The sequence below is a fragment of the Cimex lectularius genome, unplaced genomic scaffold (assembly GCF_000648675.2).
Source record: "Cimex lectularius strain Harlan isolate CLEC.00 unplaced genomic scaffold, Clec_2.1 scaffold94, whole genome shotgun sequence".
NCBI classification, from domain to species: domain Eukaryota; kingdom Metazoa; phylum Arthropoda; class Insecta; order Hemiptera; family Cimicidae; genus Cimex; species Cimex lectularius.
In genome coordinates, this window is record NW_019392668.1 from 835877 (window position 1) to 862682 (window position 26806).

A 26806-nucleotide genomic window follows, 5' to 3' on the forward strand; every position below is an offset into this window, starting at 1 on the left:
TCATTGAAAAAAGCCCTTTCATTTTTCAAACACGTATAAAAGGAACTCAAATTAATAAGAGAGTAAATTGACCAGTGAAGATGATGACGTGCTAGAAGAAGAAGCTAAGATAGGCGGGCCGAGATGATTGGAAACGATCAAAGAACTAAAATTAATGTTACTCATTTTTCTGCAAAATATTCCATCATAAAAAATAATTTATAACGCATAAAAACAATTAGATTAAATTTTAAAAACTAGAAGAATACTGCTTGAAGCAGATCCGTGCTGGCGAATTTCGCTTTCTTCAAATCCTCCCTGGCCTTTGGATACTAAAAATAATAATAATAAAGAAGCTAATATTTTCAACTTTTTAAACCAAAACAGTAAAGTTTGTTACCTTGGGCATGTCGAAGAATTGCACCAACCCCTTGTATGTCGTCGCATTGCCCAGTACGAGGTCTATTATCAGTAAAAGGACGAAAATTGAAATGTAGAGAGCCTGGATCCTTTTCATGCTGAATGTTCGGTTTTAAATGTATTTTCATTTTGAAAAAGCTTCAATGCCCCTAATAACAAAACGGGAAGTAACTGGATCTAAACTGATACACAATTCTGGGACGATCCAATTACTCTTTCTTAAAATACTAGAAATTTATTTAAAAGATAGCCTGCACTCTAGGAAATAATATAATATTAGCTGGATTAACTTTAAATAGATTAATTTACAATTTTTTCTTTGAACTAGAAAAGTATCTGGATCATGAGCTTCCTAGTAAATAGGGTCTCTTTCTCTCTTTTAATCCCTACAATGTCATCGCCTTTTCAGAAAAAAATTGGATCGATGAAGGTGCAATAATTTTAATTTTCAAATATCATCTTTCTTACACCCCTGATGGCACGCACTACAGGTTCAACGTTTCCACCTGGTGGTATACCTCCAGAGAATCTCACAGCTATTTTTATCAAATATTTGTACTTGCATATTTACCACTGAAGATGTCTATCTATCTATGTCTATGTCTCTCTCTCTCTCTCTCTCTCTCTCTCTCTCTCTCTCTCTCTCTCTCTCTCTCTCTCTCTCTCTCTCTCTATCTATCTATCTATCTATCTATCTATCTATCTATCTATCTATCTCTCTATCTCTATCTATCTATCTATCTATCTGTCTATCTGTCTATCTCTATCTATCTATCTATCGATCTAACTATCTATCTCTATCTATCTTTCTATCTATCTTTTTCTCTTTTAAACTTTTGCATTTTCGTGAAGTTTATTGAGTAGTCGTATCTGTGCGTTTTCTCCATGCCATTGTCCTTTTCTAGGTTCTGGTATTTGGCTTCAGTTTAATCTATGGCGGTATATCGTAAAATTAAGTTTAATTTAACAGTTTGTTATATTTTCATTTCGTCCGGCAAATTATTGCGTTTCCAGATCCTTTGTCGTTTGGTGAATGTACTGCAACGGTTTTGGCAAAATAACGTGCTACTATTTTAATTTAAGAGTCTCAATGAGACTGTTGCTGAATGTGCGATTTTTATAAAATCTGTTGTTTTTTAATTAATTAATTTTAAAAAATTTTAAAAACAGTATTTTACTTATTATTTAATAGTTGTGCTCAACACTTGTAAGGCAACCGTCAATTTTTCAAGTTTCACCTTGTGAAAAGTGACATGATATACACACTTAATTATTATTATTAAATAACTAACAGCACCTGCTGAATTTTTAATAAACCTTGAGTATTTTAAACTTTTTTTGCTAAAGTTGTTATAATGATGGTTTTCTCAATGTAACAAATTAAACTATTTAACATAAGATGAAAACATTGCGATTTGACGAGATTTTAACATATGGCAATAACAATCAACATAAAACAAGCATTTCATTGAAAATCGACATTTATATTATAGAAATATTTATACATAGTTATTTAATCGTTGCCGGATAGTTGTTTGTTGAGGAAGAAACGGCGCAGCAGGAGGAAACAATGGAAACTTCGAGACTCAGCATGGGAGGCAGCAAGACCTCAAAAAAGAAGAGTACTCGGAGGTCAAGTGTAAACAGCATCAATAATAATAATAATAATAATAATAATTTTAGCACACCAAACGAACCGTCGAGCTCTTCTCACAGCCTCGATTTTGACATCTTGACGATCAAAAACGTGGTAAGCTTCTTCCCATATCGTGTCGCAATGTGTTCACGATGATTTGTTTTAAATAAATCCTAATTTTATGAAATTTGATTTTTCAATTTGAACAGTTGTCTCTTCGAAAGTTTGGAAAATTGGAAAAAATCCATATTGATTTTTATAAAATTGACACAAATTTTATGAGATTAGAGTTTGTTATTCCTACATGGATTCAGCGATAGCTATTTAATAATAATATAAGTTTCTCTTTTTGGCCGTAATAATAAAAATATTATGATTATTATGATTTTGTCTGTATATTTAGAAACTGTAAGTTTAACCCCACGCGTTTGGGCTTCTCTCGCTGCGTCAGGGGTTATAAGCAGGGAGAGGCACGTGCACAAACACCACTGAAGATCGGCGACCAAACAGAAAATTATCAGTTACGAACAAACCAATGACCGTTTTTTATTTTAGAGGTTTATTTTGAAATATTTTAAGTATACAGCACTGAATTAATGGCATACGAATTTTTGTTTAATTTAATTAGTCTGCCAGGGGAGTTTCGGCTTCTCGCCATTTGTGCGCCTGCCTCTCCCTGCTTATACCTTAATGCTATACACTGCAGATAAACGGAATCGGCCAGATTACAGGTTCATGACCTGTTCAGCTCTCAAGAAGAACTCTAATAATATAGAAACTGTTGAGGAAAATAGAATTCACAATTAATTAAAGTTAGAAATGGTCCAAATCAAATCCAAATGCTTTCAAGTTTATTTATTTTTTCGATTAATTAATCTTTTATGTAAGACACCAAAACTGAAAAAATGGCAAAAAGAGGGAAAATCCAAAACGTTGTAGGTTGAGATGGGGAGTTGGTGTTTGAGTAGATTGAAGTCTTGATAGCTCAAGCAGTAAGAGCAGCGGCGTATTGAGCTGAAGGTCGTGGGTTCGAATCCCTCTTGTTACACTAACTTTTTCATTTCAACCAAGACCGTGCATAAAAGAATAATTAATTGAAAGATATATGGTTTATTTATTTTGTTCTGGAAGCAAATTATAAAAGATTTTTTTTTAATGTGTGTTGCACATCTTAACATTGGATTCATGTGCAAACATCATCATTTGATGAATTGAAAACCAAATCCAACTTTAGAAAGTTTTGTGTTATGGGTTATGAGCTAATAATCAGATTATTTGTTATGACAAGAAAAGGCTCGTCTATTTGTCCTTGCCTTGAAACTTTCAATAAACAACAATAATTTATTTCCTATTTCTTTTTATCTTATTTCTTTTTTTTTCAACCTGTACTCATCAATTTCCTAACTGTCACACATGGTTGTTAGAAAATTTGAAATGCTTGTTTGTTTGAAATGTTTGTTTTTTCTAGGTATCTAAGCGGTACCCTATTGAGGTAAACCTGACTATTTTTTTCAAGCAGCGGCTGCTGACGACGACTCCTAATTTCATAATACGCAGCCCTGGGACGTATAGAATAGATTTTAATTTCAAGTTCAAGATACGTAAGATCAATGCAGAGATGATGGACCAGTTGATAAGTGAGCCACTGCTGATAGTCCTGACGAAATTACGACATGGCCAACTAAACAAGGTGAACTATTTCTCGGCCAAGTCCTACAGTCGTTCAATGCGCTTTAGAAACAAACTAGAACTGATGACGGCGACGCCAAGAAGTCCGTCACTGACCGAAGAAGAGTTGAAAGAATTGGAGAAGAGGCAGATAAAGAGATTCAAGGGAGAGGAGAGCACAGTCCTTCCTTGCACGCTCGGAGAGTGTACCTTAGACCTTCTTCCCCTTGTTAAAGGTAACGGAAAAATTTACTCTTTTCATTTGGGATGTTCTGGAATATTTTTTCAGGGCAATTGGTTATTGAAGAGGAGCTTCTTTTGGAAAGGCCAATGAGATACCGCACCCTCCCACTTAGAATGAGACCCATCAATTCGAGAATGGTTCTCAGCATCAGAGTCTCTGATGAGAACAACTTCACAAAAGACTTGCCACCACTTCACAATGTCCTCATGTATACTGTAGAAGCTCTCTACAACTACGACGTTGAAAAGCTATCAGTTAATGAATTATCAACCATAACTGCCACTATGCCATTACCCCATAATGTTCCAACAAATTCTGTAAGCACTGTCTCGCTCTCTAAATAACAATTTTTGATTGGTGAATTGTTTCAGGAAGAGAGGGCTTTCACACTCTACCATTTTGAACCAGGCATTATTTCATCGTCGGTTAACATTGACTACAAAAAGAAATGGTATGGATTGGCAAACATATTGAGAGGAAAGGGCTCTTACTCAAATCATAGGTGAAACTCTCAGACTTATTCCATTCTCATTATTGTTTTTCGTTAAATTATATTGTTTCATTGTATTGTCCATTGGTATACAGTACTGGGATTTCATATACACTATACTACTCTATTACTATAGGAAATCAATTTATTGGAAAATATGTCAAATAGGTTCTTGATACTTACTACTAGAGAAACTTAAGATCCTGAGACTTAAATATAATCTTGTCACAATTAAAAATGAATTCACTGACTACTGATGTACATACACTCAAATCTGCACATGCAACCCATACATACATGTGTGAGCAGAATTGGCCTATCACTTCTTGAAGTCCACTGGCAATTCCAGCCTTTGTGATTTACAATAAATTACCAGCAGGCCTCAAGAATCACCTACCCAGTATTGGTAGTTTAGGGTTATACTTCAGTCTTATCCATCCACCCACTGAGATTGGGCTCCTGGAGTAGATGACAGCTAGGTCATCTCAGCCCCTAATGCACTACGTTTCTAAATCCTAGCCCATTCACACATATTTCTTATTTACACACTATCCACTCAGTTAAGGTGGTGGAGAATCGATCCCCTTTTACATCTAATATATAACCTATTTGATGGTTGATGGAATATTCAATATTCCACCATTGGCCCTCTCACACTACACATTCACGCCAGTAAATACATTCACTCTCAACACATGCTAGGTAAACAAAACTATCAGTACTATATACAATAAAGCAACCCTGTTTTCTCCAAGAATCTGAATGGGGAACCCAGAAAATTGTTGCCATGTACATTCTCATATCGAGTGGCATTCCTACACGTTCTCTATATGCAGCCTAGGAATGCCTCTATGGCCTCTATGGCACCCTTCAATTAAGTGGGATAATATCGAGCATCCTTTCTCTGCATGCTGGGCACATACTCGGGTTTTGTCCCAAAAGTAAGTGTCCGTGTGTAAATTTTGCATGGCCTATTCTTAATCGATGAGACTGACCCTTCTTCTACGAATCAGGTCTCCTGAGGGCCACTTACTGGCAGTGCTCTTGTTATGCAAGAGATAAAATGAATTCTGATTAACTGAACTGATTAAATCTTTTATTTGATATTAAAAAAAAAAAAAAAAGGTTCGTTTTTATAATCAAGAATTTACCAATCTTGATATTTTATTTGGTAAAGATTCTCTTTTAAGTATTGATGATTCTAACTTTTGGCATTAAAATTAATTAAATCCATTATATTTATTGGTCTGATTGACCAAATTACTTCTTACAATTAATTAACATTTTTATGTAAGGTTTTGGTTGAAATGAAAAAGTTAAAAAAAGTGTCACGAGCAGGATTCGAACCCAAGACCTTCGGCTCGATACGCCGCTGCTCTAACCACTTGAGCTATCATGACCTAACATTAAAATGAATTAATTAACCTTTTTACGTAAGGTACTGGTTGAAATGAAAAGTTAGTGTCACGAGCAGGATTCGAACCCATGTCCATTTCAACCAATACCTTACATAAAAAGATTAATTAATTGAAAGAAGTTATTTCACCAATCAGACCAAGAAATATAATGGAATTAAAATGAATGGTGTAATTTTAGTTAAAATTACCTCATTTAGTAATTTTTTTTTTTAAATTGTTATATAGCTTTTTATTTTACTAAAAAATATAGGCAAATCTATTTGTTCTATTCATAACAGCATTGCTTAAAAAGGAATAAAAAATATCTCCATAAAAAGAATAATGCATATTTAATTGAAATTTTATAGTAGTTATAAACCTAATAAATAAAAATATCTAATTATAAAAATTATTTAATTGTAAGGATTCCTACGGGCTACGATGGCATAATGAACAATATGGGCATCGATTTGCAGAAAAACATCGAGAAGCATCAACCGCGTATAAATTGGAATATTATGCGGCGTATTTACATGACACCAGAGACTGAGGACGTCTTCATCCACAACCTGATACAGTCCGTCTATTAGATAAATTGTGCTTCTGATATTTAATGCCTATGCACTTTTTAGGTACAGGTGCCTGCCGGTAGAGATACTGTTCAATATGAGTGGGACAGTAGACTTGAAGGGGATAACGGGCAAAACCATAGGATCCCAGAGCTCGCTGTTTAGCTACAGGAAGATGTCCCGCGTCTCCATAAGCTCTCAACGGCGAAACACCAAGCTCCGTAAACTCTTGGAATCGACTGATAATGTGGATGTTGGACATTTTGTCGCCTTCTTGGACATATCTAAACTTTTGATTCCTGGGGGTAACAACATATTCCGTCTCCCTCTATGCATGTTTTTAACTGTGATCTTTTTTTGTATAGTTACATCAGCTAGAATTGCTGCGCCTGTTCAGAGAATCAGTTCAGTTGATTATAAGCAAAAATGGAATGCAAAAGAACCAATTTTGAAAAATCATTTGGTGGGAGCTAATGTAAGAGGACTTTCTACTTTTTTTTAAATTAAATTCTTTCACTGCAATTGTACATTAACACAAAACATACTGTTTATAATAAAAGTGCTGGCATTAAACTGTTATATCTAATGAGGTAAAATCATTACATTTCAGATTCCCAACGCATATGAAGAAACTGATGAGTTCTCCATCCCAGGAACCACCTGTTTTATCATAGTTGAAATTAGCTTGATGAAACCCCTGATTCCAGAAAAAGAAAGCTTGGGTTGGGAAATGTCGTACGTGTATATTCTTGTCATTAATTTACATTTTAAGTTTTTATATATAAATATATTTTTCCTCCCAGAATGCCACAACTTGCTACTGAGAAAATTAATGATAATACTTTAAATAGTAATGTAGTACCTATGGACCATTTTGCAAAAGCCACCAAGTTCATAATTTTCCTAATTAAAAGAGAAATGGAAGATTTTTATATGTTGAGGCACTGCAAACAGTATTCTGAAGTGTCATATTATAAAGAAATGGATTTCTGGGGCCACCTCGGCCACTCGGGCGCCATGAAAATTATTCACGAGACTCTAAGAACGAGTGTAAACAATTACATTCACAATGTTTTAGGAACACCACAAGATAATCTGACTTCACTCGAAAGAAAAGTATAACGTTACAATTTGAAATAAGGAAACATTAATTTTCAAATGCAAAATTCTTACAGGAATATATGGCCAATTTATATTTTAAAATTGTAGACAAAATTCACCAAGTTATAAACACCTTACTTCAGTCAGACAAAGGCCGCATTGAAAAAATTGTGCACTACAGTAAGCCCGACATGGATGAGCTCTTGCTCTATGCTGTGGAGGCTGGTGAACAGCTACAATTTCCAAAAGCTAGATACTACCTAGCAAAGGTAAAACCAAAAAATTTCAAATAAGAATTTTAATAATAAGTTATTTTAAGAGGTTAGAAATGAATGGCTTCAGAAATCCTGACTACTGGTTTGACTATGGTGTCATGGCCCTAAGATTCGGCGATGTCTACCTGGCAATAGAGTCTATGAAAGAAGTGCTAGCCATCTACCCAAGACACAGGATGGGGTTTGTAATTGGATGTCGATGCAGAGTGCCTTTAACATAAATTTAGACTTTTAGCATATGCAATCTTGCTAACCGTAATGGGAGAATACGAGGAAGCTGAAAAGTTCTTCTATTCATGTGTCAAGTTCTACCCGACCTTTTGGCAAGCTTGGATCACTTATCATGTGTTTTACAAGCATATTGAGCTCTTTGAAGGTGCAGACATTACTTTTGTATTAGGTAAGCAAAATTTAAAATATGTTTTTCCCTTCTGGTACTAAATTTTACTTTGTTACTACAAAAGGAGTAAGGTATATGAGCGAATTTCCATTGAAAAAAGAATGGCAACCCAATATTCCTAGAATAACATGGTACATAGATCTCTGCAATTGTTTTAATGTATTCTTAGAGACTGCTAAATTTCTGCTGTCCTACAATCTGTTTGAGGTAAACTGTTTTCACAAATTTATCCAAGCCCTTTTCAACAGAAGCTCAGTTTGCAGAAATGTGCCTTGCCGAGTACTTGGATTCTGTAGACAAAAAGGACGTCTGTTTTTATTATTATCTCGCCGTGTGTCATTTTATTCAGGGCCGCTTTCAAGATAGTCTTGTTCATCTTGCACAACTCATCGAGGAAACTAACATAGAAGTAAAAATGTTAAGGTTTTATTACATGTGAAGGGATTGATAAATGCATGACTTTTAGAATTACAAAGTATGGTCTCTCATTGGATTCAACTATTATAACCTCGGGAACAGCGATCAAGCAAGAAAAGCATTCATCGAGGCACAGAAATGTCTTAAAGATTACTCAGCTGTCCCATTCATGCTAATCAGGTAAATAATGAACTTCCCACTGTTAAAAACAAAAATTTTAATTTTTTTTTTTTTTTTTAAGAGTTGGATTTGATTATATAGAGAGGGGTTGTTCAGAAAAGGCGAAAGAATTCTTTTTAGAAGTGTTGAAAACATATCATACTCCTTTGGCTTGGACTGGTCTAGGAATTTCTTATTACTTGGTATAAATAACATCAACTAATGTACAAACATACGAAACGTGATAATAATTATCTGTAAGGTAAGATGGAAGATTTTGAAAAATCCGAAATTGCTCTTCTTGAAGCAAATGCACTTGACCCGAATCAAGCAATTGTCTGGACATACTTAGCATTGATCTTTCTTCAAAGGCATTCACTATTTTTATACGTACAATGTCTTCTAGAAGCCAGAAGGGTACCGAGCGTGTTTTGCATCCTGAAAGCATGCAATAATACATTTTTATTTTTCAGTGTGGGCTAGAAGACAAAAAATTATTCAAACAACTAGAAGCATTGCAAGAAAGAATGTATTCTGAATCGACAGTCAAGCAAGAAATATCTGTGGCAGAAAAATCCCCAACGAACAGTTTATACTGTCAGTATTTTTTTATTTTCTTAAATATTGTTTCATTTGCATTAAATACATAATTAATATTTTATTATAGGTCTGCCAAAATGCTGTAATAATTAGAAGGAATTAATATATTTCATGATTTGTTATAGAACAATAAATCATTTAAACCATTGTTTAAATATTATACTTAGATCAGGAAAGTGTGTGCATATGTGTGATGTTTTGTGTTAATGTATAAATTTCTTTGTTAAATCATTTTGGTATACCTATCCTTGCCGGTTTGCTTGTCAGAAAGCAAGAAGACAAAATGTATCTATCGACAAAAACAGTGAGGTTATGCAGAACAAATTGATGAGAAACAACCAAATTATAAATGTAATAGTGGCCTTAAAATGCATGTATGAAAAAGCCTACATTGGACAAAGAACATTGAGATCACAAGGGGTGTATTGCAGGGTGACTCACTGAGTTCACTGTTATTCTGCATATTCATGGCTGATCTTTGGCCTCTAAAGTATCCATTTTTGGATGTGTGTAGTAAGATGCTAGGCTACAAGGCCTAGAGAAATTATATTGGCTCCTTTCTTGGCCAACATGTTCACTTTCTCATTGCCTCTTTGCCCTGAATGCCCAGGGACCCATGCCAGGATTAGGTCATTTGTATCACTCCCACAATGCCATATGCTTTTACCTTTAACTTGCATGGAGCTAAGGCCTTAAGTGCTGCCTAAATGTCAAAGAAAATCATGATTGAAGTTATAGCAGTATAAAGATGGCAGTCTACTCTAAGAACGCACAGCACAACCTATTTCCTATTGACTGCAAAGGTATGATTGTTAACCAAGTTGTTATAACTGTGTAAGCTTGCTAACCAGAGTAACTTGTATTAGAGATCTTGGTGTCATCTTTGATAATAATCTTACCTTTAAGCTACATTTACAAGAAATCAAAAATCTCTCCTTTAAAATGCTTGGACTCATCATTGGAAATACCTATCAGTTCAAAAATCCTTCTTGCTATGTCCATCTATATAATTCACTTGTTCGACTTACTATTCAATATGCCTCAATCATCTCGCACTATAACACTGACATAAAACTTCTTCAAACTGTTCAAAATAAATTCCTTAATCCATTACATTTCAAATTAAACTGTCATATTGAAAAACTCTCATAATTCTGATCTTACCTGCACAAGAAAGTATTTTTATTTTCAAATTAATAATTGTATAGATTTCCCAGAAATCCTTGGTAAACTCCAATTTCATGTACCTCCTTGCCATCTCAGAAATTATGAAATATTTTTATTGAATATAAAGGAACAAATTTTTCATTACACTCCCCGGTGCATTGCATGTTAATAAGATGTAACAACATATGCAATACTGTTGACTTATTTAATGCCTTTCCTCATTAAAAGTCAGTTACTTAATGCATAATAATTTTATTTACTTAAAAAAGCTAAAAATGTACTATGTATGTAGTTATAATGCTTTGTTACATTATTTTTATTTCTGTATAATTCCTAGTCGTTATAATTATATGGACAGGGTGTTTAATTAATTTGTTGTTGTTTTATTTATAAGGATTCATTAATTTTTAACTGCACTAGTTCATATGGCTTTGTTCATTTTAACCTTCTGATGGTGTATCGGTTATGTAGGAGTTTGGTTGCTTCCACCAGAGACTGCTTTTGACAGCAAATCTTTGTATTTCCGCCATGACCTAAGGGATCTTAAGATCCCTATGTAATCCCTACTCCTTATGTGCCAAGGTGCAGTGACCATGTTCCGTAAGATTTTATTTTGGAGTGTTTGTATTATTTTGATATTGTTGTGTTTGGTACAACCCCACAGTTGAATACCATATGTCCACATAGACTTTAGGACTTGAGAGGAAAGGTCTCTTACCCAAATCATAGGTGAAAATCTCAGACTTATTCCATTCTCATTATTGTTTTTCGTTAAATTATATTGTTCCATTAAGTATTGTTCACTGATGTACAGTACTGGGATTTCACATACACTATACTATTCTAATACTATAGGAAATCAATTTATTGGAAAATGTGTCAAATAGGTTCTTACTAGGTCAAATAGGTTATAGATACTTACTACTAGAGAAACTTAAGATCCTGAGACTTAAATATAACCTTGTCACGATTAAAAATGAATTCACTGACTACTGATGTACATAAACTCAAATCTGCACATGCAACAAATACATACATGTGTGAATAGAATTGGCCTATCACTTCTTGAAGTCCACTGGCAATTCCAGCCTTTGTGATTTACAATAAATTACCAGCAGGCCTCAATAATCATCCTCCCAGTATGGTAGTTTGGGATCAGACCTCAGTCTTATCCATCCACCCACTGAGATTGGGCTCCTGGAGGAGACGACAGCTCGGTCATTTCAGCCCCTAATGCACTACGTTTCTAAATCCAAGCCCATTCACACATAAATGCATTCTTTCTTATTTACACACTATCCACTCAATTAAGGTTGTGAAGAATCGATATTCCTCCATCACCTTTTACATCTAATATGTAACCTATTATGGTTTGATATTAACTGATATCATCGCTGTGCCATCTGCAAACGTTGCAATTTTTACTCCATCTATTTTCAGAAAATCACTGGTTTATAACAAGTAAAGAAGTGGGCCTAATATGCTAGCTTGTGGCACTCCTGCATTTTTAATTTTGAAAATATTGATCTTGTTTGACCCTAAACAGTCAGTCAATTAGGTAGGAACTGATAATATCTACCTGCTTTGGTAGCAACCCTTTTAGTTTATTGAGTCACTGAAGATGGCAAGAAAAAAAGTTTTATGAGTGCACTGCAAGCGATAATAGAACCCAAAAAAATGATCAGGTTGACACTTTTTTTTATCACGTGTATGTCTTGTATCATTTGGGTTGTATCATGAATCAGTGGCAGCTGTTTTTTTGTTTTTAAAGTTTAATAGTTCATTCCACTTGATCTCCTGTCGTGACATCATTTGTGTTGAATCAGAGGAGTGTTCAAATTCTCCTAGGTGTGTTTGCAGCAGACTGTTGCTGAGACCCTGCAGGATAAGGTTTATCAAACTTGGCAGTTGGCGTTTAAAAAGTTAAATCTTCTTTTCCTGTCGACACGTGATCAACATCGGAACAAAAGCTTTTTCTTCTCATTGTCAGTTGCTTTGTTCTTTTGAACAAAGCCAAAAATCGCAGCAATGGCTGTTTACAGACAGGTGGACCTCGACTCTTTGATGAAAGCGTCAAGAGGCAATCCTGAAGTGCTGACCATCGAGGCGACCGTTATCACAGGTTTTGAGTTCCTTGCAGTAGACGAGTGCAAGGAAAAGTGCGACCCCCTGGCTGTCTGCAAGGCGACAAAGGGCAGGATTTATTTTAACGTCTCCCTGGACAATTTCCACAAGGTTCGTCAAAGCTCTCCTGCCCGTAAAATTTTCTCCAAACGCAGCTCAATTAATAGAAAGTTAATCTGTAAATTTTAAACGCATTGATGAGATCCCGGGGTGATGATTGTCCTTGGGTGGTTTCCTGTCTGCCTATCCTTGCAGGTTTGGTCTGTCAGATTTGAGCTTCTCAACATCTTCAGTGCATGGCATCAAGGCTAGAAGCAGGGAGAGGAAGGTGCACAAACTCCCCTTTGAAGATGGCAAAAACCTAAATGCATCCGACATACCAAAACAGCAAGGGTATGCAGACCAGGATGATCGGAAACAACCAAACTAAAAGCAGTACACTCTTTATCTGCGGAGGATAGGTACCAAACATCACCATGGTTCTGCATCTCAGGCTTCAAAGTATTTTCTTCTGTCTGCATACCAATCAGACACTTTGTTTCATGTGTCAGTGGTATGTATGAACTTACGTACACATATTTCAGGGTTTTATTCAATAAGCAAAGTACAATGTATGCATTCCACACAGGAAAACAATATGTACATACATATAGCAGGTATGCACCTTTGCACCATATCAAAACAAACGAGAAAAAATACTTAGGAGCCTAAAAATGATAAACTTTATAAAAAAGTTTCATTAAATTCCACTGTGATAAATCAGCGAACTTTGCTATTGCTAGCTTTGTCAAAGAACATTGTTATAGAAGGATGCTTTGTCTGATTTTTTAGATGCTGGATGTGGATTTATATAAGCTCAGCACATGTACAGAGTTGAGCCTATCCTCACAGTCCACTGACAATTCCAGTTTTTGTAATTTACATTTTCCTCAGATTTTGGCAGTATAAGGTCAGACCTCAGTCTTGTCCGTCCAATCACCAAGGGTGAGCTTTGGGTGTTGTAAACAGCTATGTCAATTCAGCATCCAATGCAAGCAGTTCCTAGATCTAAACCCATTCACTCATTCTTTCCTGTTTCCATACCATTCTCTCAATTGGTAATAGAGTACTCAATATTCCTCCCTCACCCTTTACATCTACAACCCTGTTTCCTCCAAGAAAAGGATCAGGGGATCCTGATACTGCCATGCTCTTCAAGTACAATTTTCATGTCGGGTGGTATTCCTTCACGTTCTCTACATGGTGCCAAGGAGTACCCTTCAATTGGGTGGGAGACATTGAGCAAACTTTCTCTGCATGCCAGACACATATGCCAGCTTTGGCTCCAAAGTAGATCTCTAAACCTCGCATGGCCTCTTCTTAATCAGGTGAGGATGACCCTTCTTCTACAAGTCCAATCCTCCACCTATTGACAGTGCTCTTAATTCGTGAGGGTCTCTCTACCGACCCGGCCCACTGATGCTGCTACCTTCTTTTATTTGTTTTTAGATCAAGGGGCCAGATTGTGGTGGTTAAGTACAGAGGTTGGAAAACCTTACCTACCTCATCCACCTTTTTGTTGCCCTCCAGACCTAGGTATCCAGGTACCCAGAAAACAACGACTGTTTTGCCGAGATATCCCAGTTTGTAGCATCTCTTCAACAAATGGACAATGCGAGGGTCGATGGAAAACATCAGGGATAGCAAATACAAAATTTTTCCTATTGTCCATTCCTGTTTTTCTTCTATGTTATCCTCTTCTTTATCCTCTTTTGTGGTAGATTTGTTTCAAACAAATTCCCTTTCTCTGCTAGAACTCAACTAGGGGTGCAACCACAAAGGAATGAAAGCACGAATAAGAGTCTACTACATGTTAAATAATGTTCGAGAACAGTTTCAAACATCATCTTAACCTCTTTTTTTTAAATAATATAAGAACAAAAAATACCAATAGTTGAAAAGGATGGTTCTACTCACAAACTGGTGAGGAAGTCTACAAATGCATTTTCCGTGAAGATTGTAGACTTGTAGATTTCTTTCAGTGTGATGATGAACATCTAATGCTTGAGATGCTCGAAATCTGGATCACTGCAAACTCAATTCACGAGTAGGACCATCTATATTAACTGTAAAGTTGATATACTTGCTTCGTCTTGTTTCATTCATTCATTACTAGTTTTATTTTACAAAATATCAACTTTAATTCAAGCACCTCACCTATTAGTTGCATGGGCATTCAGCAATGCCATTAGAATATTTCTTGACCCAGGAAACAATAAAATGTTTTTATATTATTTACAGGATACAGAAAAATGAAATGTTTTACGTAAAAATTTTTCTTTTGTTTCTTTAATTGTCTGTTTAATATTATCTACAAATTTCCAACAATCAATATCAAAAGATTAATAATGAAATATTTTTCATTATAAGAAAAGTGATGATTGACATCCCTCCAACGTTTAAAATCTTATTTTAAAATTAATAATATAATAATATATATAAGCTTATTGATTTACACTTCCTCAGATGTGATTTTATATATTTTTCTGTTTTTATGTAGGTATTCTCTCTTAAATCAATTGACAACCTTTTCCTTGTTGGTGAATACATAGATAATATAGGCTTCCAAGGAAACAAAGTAAGTAGTAAAGATATAACAGATATTTGCATTATTATCCTATATTTTATTATAATTATAATAACTTGTCTTGTGTGATCTTTGTAAGTGTATCAGATGTTTAATATTAGCATAGGGGGATGGGGGATAGGGAAAAGGAGGTCACAAGGTCTTTTGCACCTCGACCTTAGTTTATTTTATAACCACCTCCGCCAATTTTATAAATCACAGGCTAGCTTCAGGTTATTAATCAACCTCCATAGCCTTGCCAATGGGTCCTTAGTGTAGGATCATGCTTGCAGCATGCTCTTAGTTGCAAGAATCTACACCTACATAAACCCTCACAGAAACATAAAATGTGTTCTGCAGTCTTCTCTTCTTCCTCCTGGCAATATCTAACAGGAGTTCGAACAGAATCCTGGTAATCCTGCAGTTACCCTCCAGTAATTCCTTTGTAAGTCTAGCATGGCCCTTGTCTGAATCTCTTCGCACACCTCGTGTCTGGGGGTGTTGTTCCACTGGTTTTGTACTCATCAAGGATCCATTTTTGCATGTATCCTTTTTTTTTTTTGTTGTGCCAGGGTGGTTGTGCCACATATAGGTGGCCATATAGAATACATATTGGCTTCTTTTTTTTCCAACATATCTGCCCTCTAATTGCCTCTATGTCCCGAATACCAGGGTCAGGTCATTTGTGTAATTTCTGCCAAAGATTCCATACAATTTCATATACATTTCGCCTTCTCCTTGAGGCTAAAACAAGTATTGCCTGACAGTAGGAAAAAATGGTTATCTTCCTGGAATGTGTTCTAGCCTTTTTATTTCTCTGGCGCAGTTTTCAATTCCTCTGGTTTCAGACTGGACTCAGGTTCCTGTGTCCTATATGTTTTTGAGCCATTAGTTTAACAGAAGTCATTGGCCTTCAGAGGTATCCTTCAGCCTACTTTTCTGGTATTAGTACTTATAGTTGTTGGCAAAGTTGTATTTGGAAGTAGTGGCATCAATTGGCATAGTAGTGCATCTGCCTTTATCTCCTCCCTCTGTGTCCACTTTTCGTTGATGTGGCCTATCCATGTAGATAGATGGTTGCCCTTAAAGGTTGGGAAAATTATGTTAATTTTGTTGGTGCCTTTCAATAATCACTGGATTTCTGTCTTTCCTCAAATAACCCAGCTGAAAATTTTTTCACTATCAATTAATCTTCGTGCTTATTCAAAATTAGTTTTGCAAATGCTAATTCGGCATACTTTTTATAAGAGCAACGAGAGCTGCTTAATCTTTTCACCAAAACGACCTTTTATTTTTTCCCCTACCCACCAGCTATACCTTAGGGTGACCTTATACCAGTGGAATGCACCAATTTTTTAAAATTTAATTTATTTATTAAAACTGGTCTTACTAGATACCATATGTGCCATTTTAGTAAAAAAATTTATCTGAAAAAGGAACTTTTAAATTTAACATCTTACTCAGCCCTACCTGTCTAAACTTTTTTTTACATTTGTTTATGCGATTAAATTTCTATTCTAAAGGGGTCTCCTCTTGTTAATATCCTCATCAAAATAATGCAAAGGGCACTAATCTGGATTAACCGAACTTGTGCACCCACTTGTTAATAATTTTCTGTATAAATATTAACAAATAAATAGTTACATAAATAATTACGAATAAATTAATAATTATAATAAAAAATACACATTTACATACATGAATGAGTTGAATATATTTATCCAAATCATAGAATTAAGCAGGGCCACCCATGATGTCCACACTGAAGATTTAAAGAAGTTGAATAGACTTTTCTCTTTTATAAACCCCCTCAAATCTGGTGGTCAAATTTGCTGGGAATAAAGCATTTTGCTTTTCCATTTCTCTCTGTTTAAGAGTGCAGGAGAGTAATCTGTGCCTTACATCATCTTTCATCTTGAATACTGAGCATAACGGGCTGTTGTATATTTTTATCAAAGCGTGCTGTAAAATTACTGTGACCTGTTAGCATTGGCATTGTATGAAAATTGGATAGTTCCCATTTTGTTTTTACCTTCTCTTTACTACGTAGGGAAGTATTTAAAAGTCAGTCAATCTTCAACATCTGGCAAGTTTGGCTTTTCCATCCTTGATTTGCCTAAGTTGCTACCTTGCTTTGAAGGACAATATCAATGGATTGGGCGTAAACTTGATGTAAGGAGTGTGGATGTTGTCCTGTACCCTGAATGGCTATCCTTTGGTTCTGCTCAAGCATGTTTCTAGTACTGCTTTTGGTTTTTGTCACTGTTGCCATTTCTGTACATATCGGCAGGTAGTTTTTTGCACCATTGATAAGGCTTTTGTGCTCAGCCCCCAATTCATTTTTGCTCTTCTGCTCAGTTTATAGAATATACCCTTCTCTTGTTGGGTGATCTCTCTTCTTTTTAATACATGGGGAGTAGGTTTGTAGGGTTTAACTTTTCTCCTATCTTTATCCTGACGTATTTCACTTTTTTGCTTGGCTTAATATGTTCACCCTCTCTTTTTAGATCGGGTGGACAAGTGAGCTTACTTCTTGCCGTTAGTGAATGGCACTTATCACTTATCAGGGGAGATGGTCCTTTTTACATTATTTTGCTATTTCAGCTGTAATGCTTTTGGTCTTTTCTTCGAGCTCTCCTTTTGTGTTAGCTGAAGGTTCTAGTTTATCGACATAAGTGGTGAAATCAGTTTCCAATTTTTCAAGTCTTTCAACAGTCTTCCAGAAAAAACCCAAAACTGACCCTTGAGGATAGCTCTTTGTCATATTTCACCTTGAGGTGGTGTACTTAGTTATAATTTCTGCTTCCCTGTCTTCAAACTAACTAGAAAGGATTCTAAAGATGTCTCACAATCAATCTTTCCTTTTGAGTTTAAGTAATAGCATCCATTCAACAGAATCTAAAGCACCTTAAAATTATTCAACCTATAGTTTGGTCATTTCTATTTATTTATCGGGTTGTCCGGAAAATAATGCAGGATTTTAAGTTTTCATTAAAAAAAATCTATATAAAATATTCTGTTTACGTTTACAGGATTACTCATTTGTATGNGGAAATTATTTTGATTAAAGAACATTGCTTTAAAGTAACTAGTTTCTTTTTTTTTGTTTAATACCAAAATCCTGCATTATTTTCCGGACAACCCAATAGTTTCTCACCAACTTAGCTGAGTAAACATTAGGAAATAAACAGGGAAAATCTGATACACAAGCATACCTCTGAAGATAGTGAGAAGCTAAAATGTCTGATAGACCAAAACAACAAAGATAGCAAAACAAAATGATCGAAGACTACAAAACTAGCATTTACCCTTGTCAGTCTTTTTTAAAATGTCCATTGTGTCTGTAATATTCCAATAAACAAGACCTGTTTACTTCCTGCTTCTGCATCATTAGTTAGTTAGCTTATCCTAACAGGTTTTGATCCCAATTAGTTCATACTAGTGAGACTACACTGTTTTCACATTTTACATTAAAAAACAAATGTATTTTTTCTTCCAGGAAAAAGATTTGGAAACAATAAAATCACTTGTAAACGTGGTTGACTGGACTGGATTTATCACTACATGGAGTAAATTGGTCTCGTATAAGGGTATACTTTTCCCTAGCAAAAATGCAAAAACCGAAGTTAAGCCAGAGTCATCTGAGAGTTCTGAAAGCTCTTCAGAGACGCGCAGAGAAGTCCAAAGCAGTGATTCGAGTGTTGAATCAAAAGAGAAGGACGAAAGCAATTCTTCAATTTTGAACAATGATCTGAAAGATTTCCCTGTCATTTCGGGAAATGAATTGCATACTCTAATGAATGAAATTGATAGCCTACTCGAGGCAGATATTAAATGCGATGATACAGATTTTACTGTCCTTACCGCATTGGGTCATAGCGAATTTCACGTTGATGATATAGATTTCACTTCAGTTAACAAAAAACTTGAGAATTTGATCAATCCAGGTACCATTTGCGAAAACTTCTGCGAATCCTTGCTTGATAAAACGGTTCCGCAAATAACCAGCAAATATTTGATGGGCGACTTGGCTGAATCCAACGAAAATTCTTTACGAAGTGATTCTGAATTAATGAGACTTTATGATGAAAATGTACTTAAGGATGAAAAAGGTGGCGACACTAAATTCTATGATGATGTCCATTCAAATAAACATGATCTATCAGCTCTTGAGGATACGACCAATTCTAGCGATTACAAAAAAGATTACAAGAAAGGCAAAGATAAAAAGAAAAAAGATCGAAGTGGTAAGTTTAAATTCATTTGGGTAATTTTTTTTTTTGTTTTGGATTAATTAAATATTAATTCTGGTCCAGAATGTACAACAATTCAATTTTTTTATATATATAACATATTCCCATTACTTAAAGAAATTAGAATTATTTTTATTGCCATTTCAATTGTCGTCGAGAATCCAAACCGATTACACGACATTAGAAAAATGGTAAAAGGAGGAAAAACTCATAAGGTGGGGTTGAGATGGGGAGTTGATGTCCGAGTGGATCGAGGTCACGATAGCTCAGGTGGTAGAGCAGCGGCGTATCTAGCCGAAGGTTGTGGGTTCGAATCCCTCTTGTGCCATTAACTTTTTTTCATCTCAACTAAAAGCCTTAATTAATTGTCATGTAATATTATTTTTTACCCAAACAATTATTACTAGGTATTAAAGTGATTACCATATAACTTTTTTGTCACTTAGCTTCAAGTTTTCCTAATTTTACCATTAAGTGTGCAGGAATAGGTGTGTGGGTGTGTGAATAATATTAAAATAATATTGTTTGTAGTGAATATAACATTTAAAATAGTATATTTAAATAGGAAAAAAGAAATCTAGGAAGGATCAAGAAGAGCGAAAAAAGCAAGTAGGACCAGGGCCAAAGCCATATGTGGATGATGGAATTCTCAAGTATCGAGTGACTTGTTATCGAGCAGGGACACAGCACAGCTTTTCTTCTATGGAAGCTGCTGCTGAGTTTGGAGGTCGATTGCAAGACACTTTTAATTGGACAGTGGACTTGACCAGGTTTGACCTTAACATCTTCCTTGTAATTGAGCAAAGTAAGGACTTGTGAAAGCCGGTGTAAACACGATTGTACTGTAATCGTCTGATTTTCAGATAGCAGTTATATCACAAGTGCCTTGACAAAAGAATCATTTCATAGAAGGAACATTACACATTTTGGAAGAACATCATTAAGAGCTACTATGTGCTATAACCTCATGCGTCTTGCCGATCCGGCAGCAGGAGAAATTATTGTAGATCCACTTTGCGGAGGAGGCTCTATTCCAATAGAGGTTAATTTACTTAAAAGTTCACTTATTTTATACAAACCATATATCATTTCACAAAATTAGCATGTTGTGATACTGAGGTCTGATTTATATAAGCTCAAATCTGCATTGCATGTACATTCACATCTAAGAGTTGAGTCCATCCCTTCTCCCAGTCCACCGGCAATTCCAGCATTGCACCTTACAATGAATTAACAGCAGACCTTGAGAATCACCCGCCCGGGAGTTGGCAGTCTGGGGACAGACTAATGTCTTATCCGTCCAGCCACCAAGGTTGAGCTACAGGAGCTACCATTACAGCTAGGTCATTTCAGCCCCCGAGGCAATCAGTTCCTAAATCCAAACCCATTTACACTCTCACTCACTCTTAAATACATTCTCTCTAGTACTCGATATTCTTCCATCACCCTATAAACCCATTACTATCAGTTTTGGCGGAATATTGAGTACCGCATCTACCCTCGCACACTACACATTTACACTAATAGTTACTTACAATAAAAAAATCCTGTTTTCTCCAAGAATCAGAACAGGGGACACAGATACTTGCTACAATTCTCATATCGGGTGGCATTCCTAAGCGCTCCATATAAGGAGCAAAGAGTTTTCCCCTTTATTGATACATTTATAAAACACATCCTCCAACACTCTTCAACAAGCTTTATAAGCAGGGCGGCTGTAACAACACGTTAAGTGGGACACATCATGCAACTTTCTCTACATACGGACACATATGTGGGCCCAAGAATAAGTGTCTATGTATCAACCTCACATTGCTTATGCTAATTAGGTGAGGATGACCCTTCTCCTTGATCGTTTTGAGTGTGTTGTACATGAGTATATTACTGTTATTTGTCTATATACTTCTACTCTCAACTAAAGTAGAATTTTTTACCACAGGGAGCTTTAAGCTTTCCAGGCACTTTTCAAATAGGAGGAGATAAAGATGACAAAGCGATAAATAGGACTTCAGCAAACATCACACACCTTACTAAAGAGAAAGGTCTCCCTATAGATGCGTTTAAATGGGATGCATTAAACATCCCGTTTAGAGATCAAACTGTAGACGTGTTTGTGACAGATTTGGTAAAACTTTACATAAAATAATCACGATTAATATTACAGTTAAAATTAATTTTAGCCTTTTGGAAAAAGAAGCGGCCTGAAGAAAGACAATTTTGCTCTCTATGAAAATCTGCTCAAAAAATTGGCCAGGGTTGTCAAAATGGGCACAGGCAGGGCTTCACTTCTCACTTACGACAGGAAGGCTCTCACACAGGTTTTGGATGCATATACAATTATATAATTTACCAAACTTATCATTTAAACCTTTAGGCTATTTGGATGTGCAAGTACTGGAAGCAGACTAGGACATTCAGTGTTAACCATGGTGGTCTTAATTCATCAGTTTTCTTGCTTACAAGAACATTAGAGGCTGTAGAATAATTTATATATATTATCCTTAGGATTATGCATTATTTATTTGTTGTTGTTTTTTTACGTTGAGTTTCAACAGTGGTGGTGTTCTGTTAATTTATTTTGTGCATTAAAAGTAAGCAGTTTTATTTTAATTATTTAAATATTGTAAAGAAATATTTGTAATAATCGTTTGTAAGAAAAATCAATTTAATTTTCATTATGAAAGATTTATTTTTCTAAGGGTTGTTTATCAAGAAAAACAAATAAATTATATCAGTTTGCAACTGTTATTAATTAAATAAATCCCTATTCATACCTCCATTCATTTTTTGTTTAAAATAATTTTTAACAGCACCAAGCATCAATGCAATTTCTAATTACAAAAGTACTATCTTCAATACTGATGAATTGAGGGAAGCCATCGAAGTAGATTGAAGTCAAACATAGAAGTTTGTCAAAGTGTTTATCATAAGCACCATTCGCTCTATCATAGTTAAGAAAATTATATAATAAATGCTGTCATGGAAACTGCAAATGAATGAGATGAATATTGTAATTTCAAAATCATATGTTTTTGTAAATCTAAAAACAAAAATTTATGTGTTGTTATTTGTATCAAAATTTCATTAATACTTTAACATTATTATTACACTTTCATAACTACCTAAATGAAATATCTCAAAAATCCACCGTTTTCCAACACTTGTACTATACAAAAACATACGTTTTTTTTTCTTTTTCTTTTGTTTTTTTAATTATACATTGGAGTTTCCATGACAGCATTTATTATATAAAAAAAGAAAAACCACTACTTATTAACGAGTGTGATTTTCAACTTGTTACTATTTCTATCATCTGTAATTTGATTAATCATGATGAAACACAACAATGGTAAGTGTGAATTACATGAAATGAGTAATTTAACCAACAGCTATCCGTCGGTATTGACCGGCAATAACCAGCATTATTTAAATAAGCAAAAAGATAGGAGCGTTAAAAATAAAGTGAACAAAATGTCATCTAACCTGAACAATTACATGAAGAGAAAAATGGATGATTCTGGAAGGATTGAGGCAAAAAACCCAAACTTGGATGACCTTGGTGGTAAGGGTTGCACTCATCCTAAGGACGTGATGGCATTGTGCGACCAACATTGTTCGACATCGATGCTTGAAGTAACAGCTGCAGATATTGAAAAGTTAAAAAATGTTTATTCTCGTTTAATCACCCGTGTTCAAAATTTAACCATATCAAAAGGAAGTGGCAATTTTGGTATGACCTCCAGTGTCAAACGATTAAATGGATTGCTTAAACAATTGAACAAAGACGGGGATCAAAATTTAGACGTTTTGAAATCATTTCTACAGGGGATAAATTCACTTTGGTTAGAGTACAAACGAGAGAAGAAGGAACAAAGAAAAAAGATGGCAAACAAAAAGGGTAAAAACAGAAACGCTCACACAGCTACGGATATAATGAGAAATGAACAGACCCCAAGACAAAAAATTGATAGTGGACGATACTCAAAAGACAGAACAACAAATAATTCTTGTCAACAGAGTACAAATGTTCCCAGATCAGAACATCAAAATAATAGTACAACACAGAAGACGGGACATATTGAAGCAACTGAAAAGACATGTCCTGACTCAATGAAAATGTCGAAGAATAAACTGCTAGACAAGAAAAGGAAAAGAATTCCAACTGGACAAAATTCAAATCATCAAACTCGACAACAAAACCAATCTCGTGAAGCACAAGCCATCAACAAGACAGTTCAGACGCACAAATTAATGAATCCGGTAAAAGAACACGATGGTTTATCGCAAGTTCGGGATAAGCTAACAGAGACTATTGCTATCATAAATGCAGTTCAGTCAAATTTCATACAATCGAATAAAAAGTACCTACCACCGATTCGTAGGAAAGACACATCTTGTCCAGAAAACCATGTAAAAAATGCAAATTATGATAGTAGCTCTGNTTTTTTTTTTTTTTTTTTTTTTTTTTTTTTTTTTTTTTTTTTTTTTTTTTTTTTTTTTTTTTTTTTTTTTTTTTTTTTTTTTTTTTTTTTTTTTTTTTTTTTTTTTTTTTTTTTTTTTTTTTTTTTTTTTTTTTTTTTTTTTTTTTTTTTTTTTTTTTTTTTTTTTTTTTTTTTTTTTTTTTTTTTTTTTTTTTTTTTTTTTTTTTTTTTTTTTTTTTTTTTTTTTTTTTTTTTTTTTTTTTTTTTTTTTTTTTTTTTTTTTTTTTTTTTTTTTTTTTTTTTTTTTTTTTTTTGTAGGTTCTGTTTCGACTCCAGCATTATTTCGTTTTAAAGCCAGTTCTGTTCCAACTGTCATATCAAGGAGCGGAATGAAAGAGGAATGCATGAAAGCTAAGTCTGCTTTGGAAATTGGCCATAAAGCCAATACATTTGAAATAGGAAGTAAACCAAGTAGATTGCCCATTTCATTGCCTCCAGCGAGTGACGACTGCTGTTTACTGCAAATTTTACAATCACCATTCACGTTAACTAGTCAAGGTGGTGATTTTATTGACAACAAATTGAAGACTGCACCTCAGGAAGAACAGCTGGCCAAAATGCAGGGTACTGGTTCGCCTGGTCTATCCCAACGAGTTGCAAGAAAAAGGAAATGGTTAGGTACCAGTAGTCGAAACATTTCAGCCAATGAAAGATCTTATACTCGAAGCCCTCCAACAGGCAACAGAAAGAAAGCATTAAGAAAACAGAGTAAGACATCATCTCATTTAGAGACACCTAACTCTTTGTCCAAAGATGGTCATTCTTCTTCATCTGTAAAAAGTGTAAAAAATAATTACTTATTAGAGAAGAATAAAACAAGACATGAAAATATGGTTGACAGAGTACAAACTGAGAAAATTCAAAAGTCTAAAAGCGAACCATCTTTATTTTGGAATAAAATGAATCGGCAATGCAAACATCATGAGGAAAATTTGCGAATCTCAAAATCAGAACAAGATTTTCGTCTGGGGACAGAAATTTTAGGACACCTTGGACATACACAACTATCACCTCAAGAGAATAAAAAGACACCACACAGCACTGTATCATCCTTGTCATGTAATACCCGTCCATATTCACATTCCGTTTCTATAGAGTCTGAAGCTGAAACATACCCAGATGACTTTACACAGGTCGATAGTACAAACAGTGACAATGATAGGAATATTGTTATGGATGGCGACATTGAAAGAACAGCAGGTCTCAACATTAAAATAAATGAAGACACAGTCTCTTATGATCCCAGTTCAATAAAAATTTCAGTTGCACAGCACAGAATCTCCAGTCCCGATCGTGAATCCACACCTCAACACCATCCATTGAAATCTTCATTGCCCAGTCAAGACGATTCAATGAACGAAATTACGAAAGTCGCTGGGCTTAAAAAAATTCAGCAGTTAAAGATGCCGCTAAAAATTGGTGCAGAAAATGCAGAAATTATAATTTATTATTCGAAAAAAGGTTCTACCATCAATGACAGCACTGGTCATGAAAAAAAGGACATTTTACTAAGCGAAACAATAGAATCATTCAAGGATATGCTAAATTGGATGTTTCAATCTGTTTTTTCACCTACATCTGAAGAACATCCAACCCAGATTATTTCTACCCCCAAAGTGTACGATACAATCAATTTCACCCCAAAAACTGAACCAGTACATGTGTTTCGATTTAAGGCTACACCAGCCACCTGCAACCGACTCGAATAATCTTTAACCATTATTTTTGATAATTAATAAATAAATGTTAACTATAAGCTTGAACTTTTATTACACGTATTTATTACGTATGAAGTAAATTTATATCCTTCATGGACTGACAAAAACCTTTTTATTTTTTTTTTTTAATTTGGGGAAACAAAATAATTTAGTAGCAATTTCAATAAATTACAAATATCAAGTATATGTTAATCTGCCTACTATTTAATGTTGTTTTACGCTAGATGATTTCACCTCCTTCATATGGCTTACTGAAGGATTCACATAGTTATACCTGTTTTAATTTGTAAAACTAATGAAAAAATAAAATTCCTAAGGAAAAATGGTCAATGCAAAATAAACTGTAAATAACAACACAAACTCACTTGATATAAACTATGATTTTATTCTTATCGCAGTACACAAATTTAGAGTAAGCCTGCGCCGGGCACAAATGTGCCATAAATTATCTATCTATCCAGCATTTTGTTAGTCCTAAAAATCAATATCACATCAATATGAGCAGCAATTAAGAATTATTATCATTATTATTATTTTTACCTTTTGTCGATAAAAGTTTATATATTTCAACTTTTATTCAATTTTTTATATATTTTAAAAGTTTAAAGAAACCTGTAAAGTATTGTTCAACTTTGTTGCTGAACTGTTTTGAAAAATCTAAAAATCCATTGAAAAAAGATAATTATAAGGTAATGAATTCACAATTACATTCAATACTGCTTTGCCTTTTAGGAATGAATTTTAGCAATAGCTGAGCATATCAAGCCCAGTTCCAGCCAAAGTTCACGGCATACGTCTAAATTACAAGTTGTGTTCTGAAACTGTTTTCATCAAAAGACCTTTGCGCTTTTTATGCAGTTTGCCTTGCCTAAAAGAATGCAATGATATTTGTATTAATGGTAAAGGGGGTATATAATAAACTGTCTTTAAATCAACCTTTTTTTTCACCAAATTAGCTCTCAACATTTTTTTTTTTTAATGTGTGGTACCATTAGCCAATGATCATTTGGAGATCATGGGGTGCGGTCTGGTGTGACGTACGCTTTAGAAAAACATTTTCTTTAACATGCCAACGTTTCAATCTTTATTGAGATCATCTCTTG

At 34.7% G+C, this 26806-nt stretch overlaps 2 protein-coding genes and 1 long non-coding RNA gene across 8 annotated transcripts; 2 read left to right on the forward strand and 1 right to left on the reverse strand.

The window, feature by feature from the left end:
- Nucleotides 1-1791: 1791 nt before the first annotated feature.
- On the forward strand, nt 1792-9502 carry LOC106670280 (cilia- and flagella-associated protein 70-like). 6 transcript variants are annotated; one of them, XM_024225207.1, is made up of 20 exons: nt 1813-2031; nt 2083-2149; nt 3504-3939; nt 3993-4264; nt 4319-4449; nt 6259-6411; nt 6467-6708; nt 6769-6878; nt 7014-7138; nt 7207-7519; nt 7579-7773; nt 7824-7960; nt 8007-8179; nt 8244-8386; nt 8436-8588; nt 8646-8776; nt 8838-8958; nt 9023-9172; nt 9229-9352; nt 9423-9502. In XM_024225207.1, exons 1-20 carry the CDS (start codon nt 1970-1972, stop codon nt 9446-9448), a joined length of 3264 nt encoding a protein of 1087 aa, XP_024080975.1. In that variant the 5' UTR covers nt 1813-1969; the 3' UTR covers nt 9449-9502. The 6 variants fall into 6 exon arrangements, 4 of the variants coding, with proteins under 4 accessions (XP_014255949.1, XP_024080975.1, XP_014255951.1 ...); XM_014400464.2 differs by having other exon boundaries at nt 1814-2021; XM_014400463.1 differs by having other exon boundaries at nt 1792-2149.
- A 2755-nt stretch (nt 9503-12257) lies between these two features.
- LOC106670225 (THUMP domain-containing protein 3-like) lies at nt 12258-22123 on the forward strand. The gene is made up of 8 exons (XM_014400354.2): nt 12258-12757; nt 15186-15263; nt 18751-19498; nt 20070-20309; nt 20368-20546; nt 21444-21629; nt 21685-21822; nt 21879-22123. The coding sequence occupies exons 1-8, from the start codon at nt 12551-12553 to the stop codon at nt 21987-21989; spliced, it is 1887 nt and encodes a 628-aa protein (XP_014255840.1). The 5' UTR covers nt 12258-12550; the 3' UTR covers nt 21990-22123.
- Nucleotides 22124-25911: 3788 nt separating this feature from the next.
- LOC112126330 lies at nt 25912-26680 on the reverse strand. The gene is made up of 3 exons (XR_002909908.1): nt 26640-26680; nt 26244-26571; nt 25912-26177 (listed from the first exon to the last, which is right to left on the reverse strand). It is a non-coding gene; the product is annotated as an uncharacterized LOC112126330 (long non-coding RNA).
- Nucleotides 26681-26806: the final 126 nt, after the last annotated feature.

Coding starts and splice junctions, on each gene's coding strand:
- LOC106670280 (XM_014400463.1), top strand. CDS start 1,970: ATGGAAACTTCGAGACTCAGCATGGGAGGCAGCAAGACCTCAAAAAAG. Junction 6,709..6,768: donor TAAACTTTTGATTCCTGGGG/GTAACAACATAT, acceptor TTTTTTGTATAG/TTACATCAGCTAGAATTGCT. Junction 9,173..9,228: donor GTCTTCTAGAAGCCAGAAGG/GTACCGAGCGTG, acceptor TTTATTTTTCAG/TGTGGGCTAGAAGACAAAAA.
- LOC106670225 (XM_014400354.2), top strand. CDS start 12,551: ATGGCTGTTTACAGACAGGTGGACCTCGACTCTTTGATGAAAGCGTCA. Junction 19,499..20,069: donor AAAGAAAAAAGATCGAAGTG/GTAAGTTTAAAT, acceptor ATATTTAAATAG/GAAAAAAGAAATCTAGGAAG. Junction 21,630..21,684: donor ACGTGTTTGTGACAGATTTG/GTAAAACTTTAC, acceptor AATTAATTTTAG/CCTTTTGGAAAAAGAAGCGG.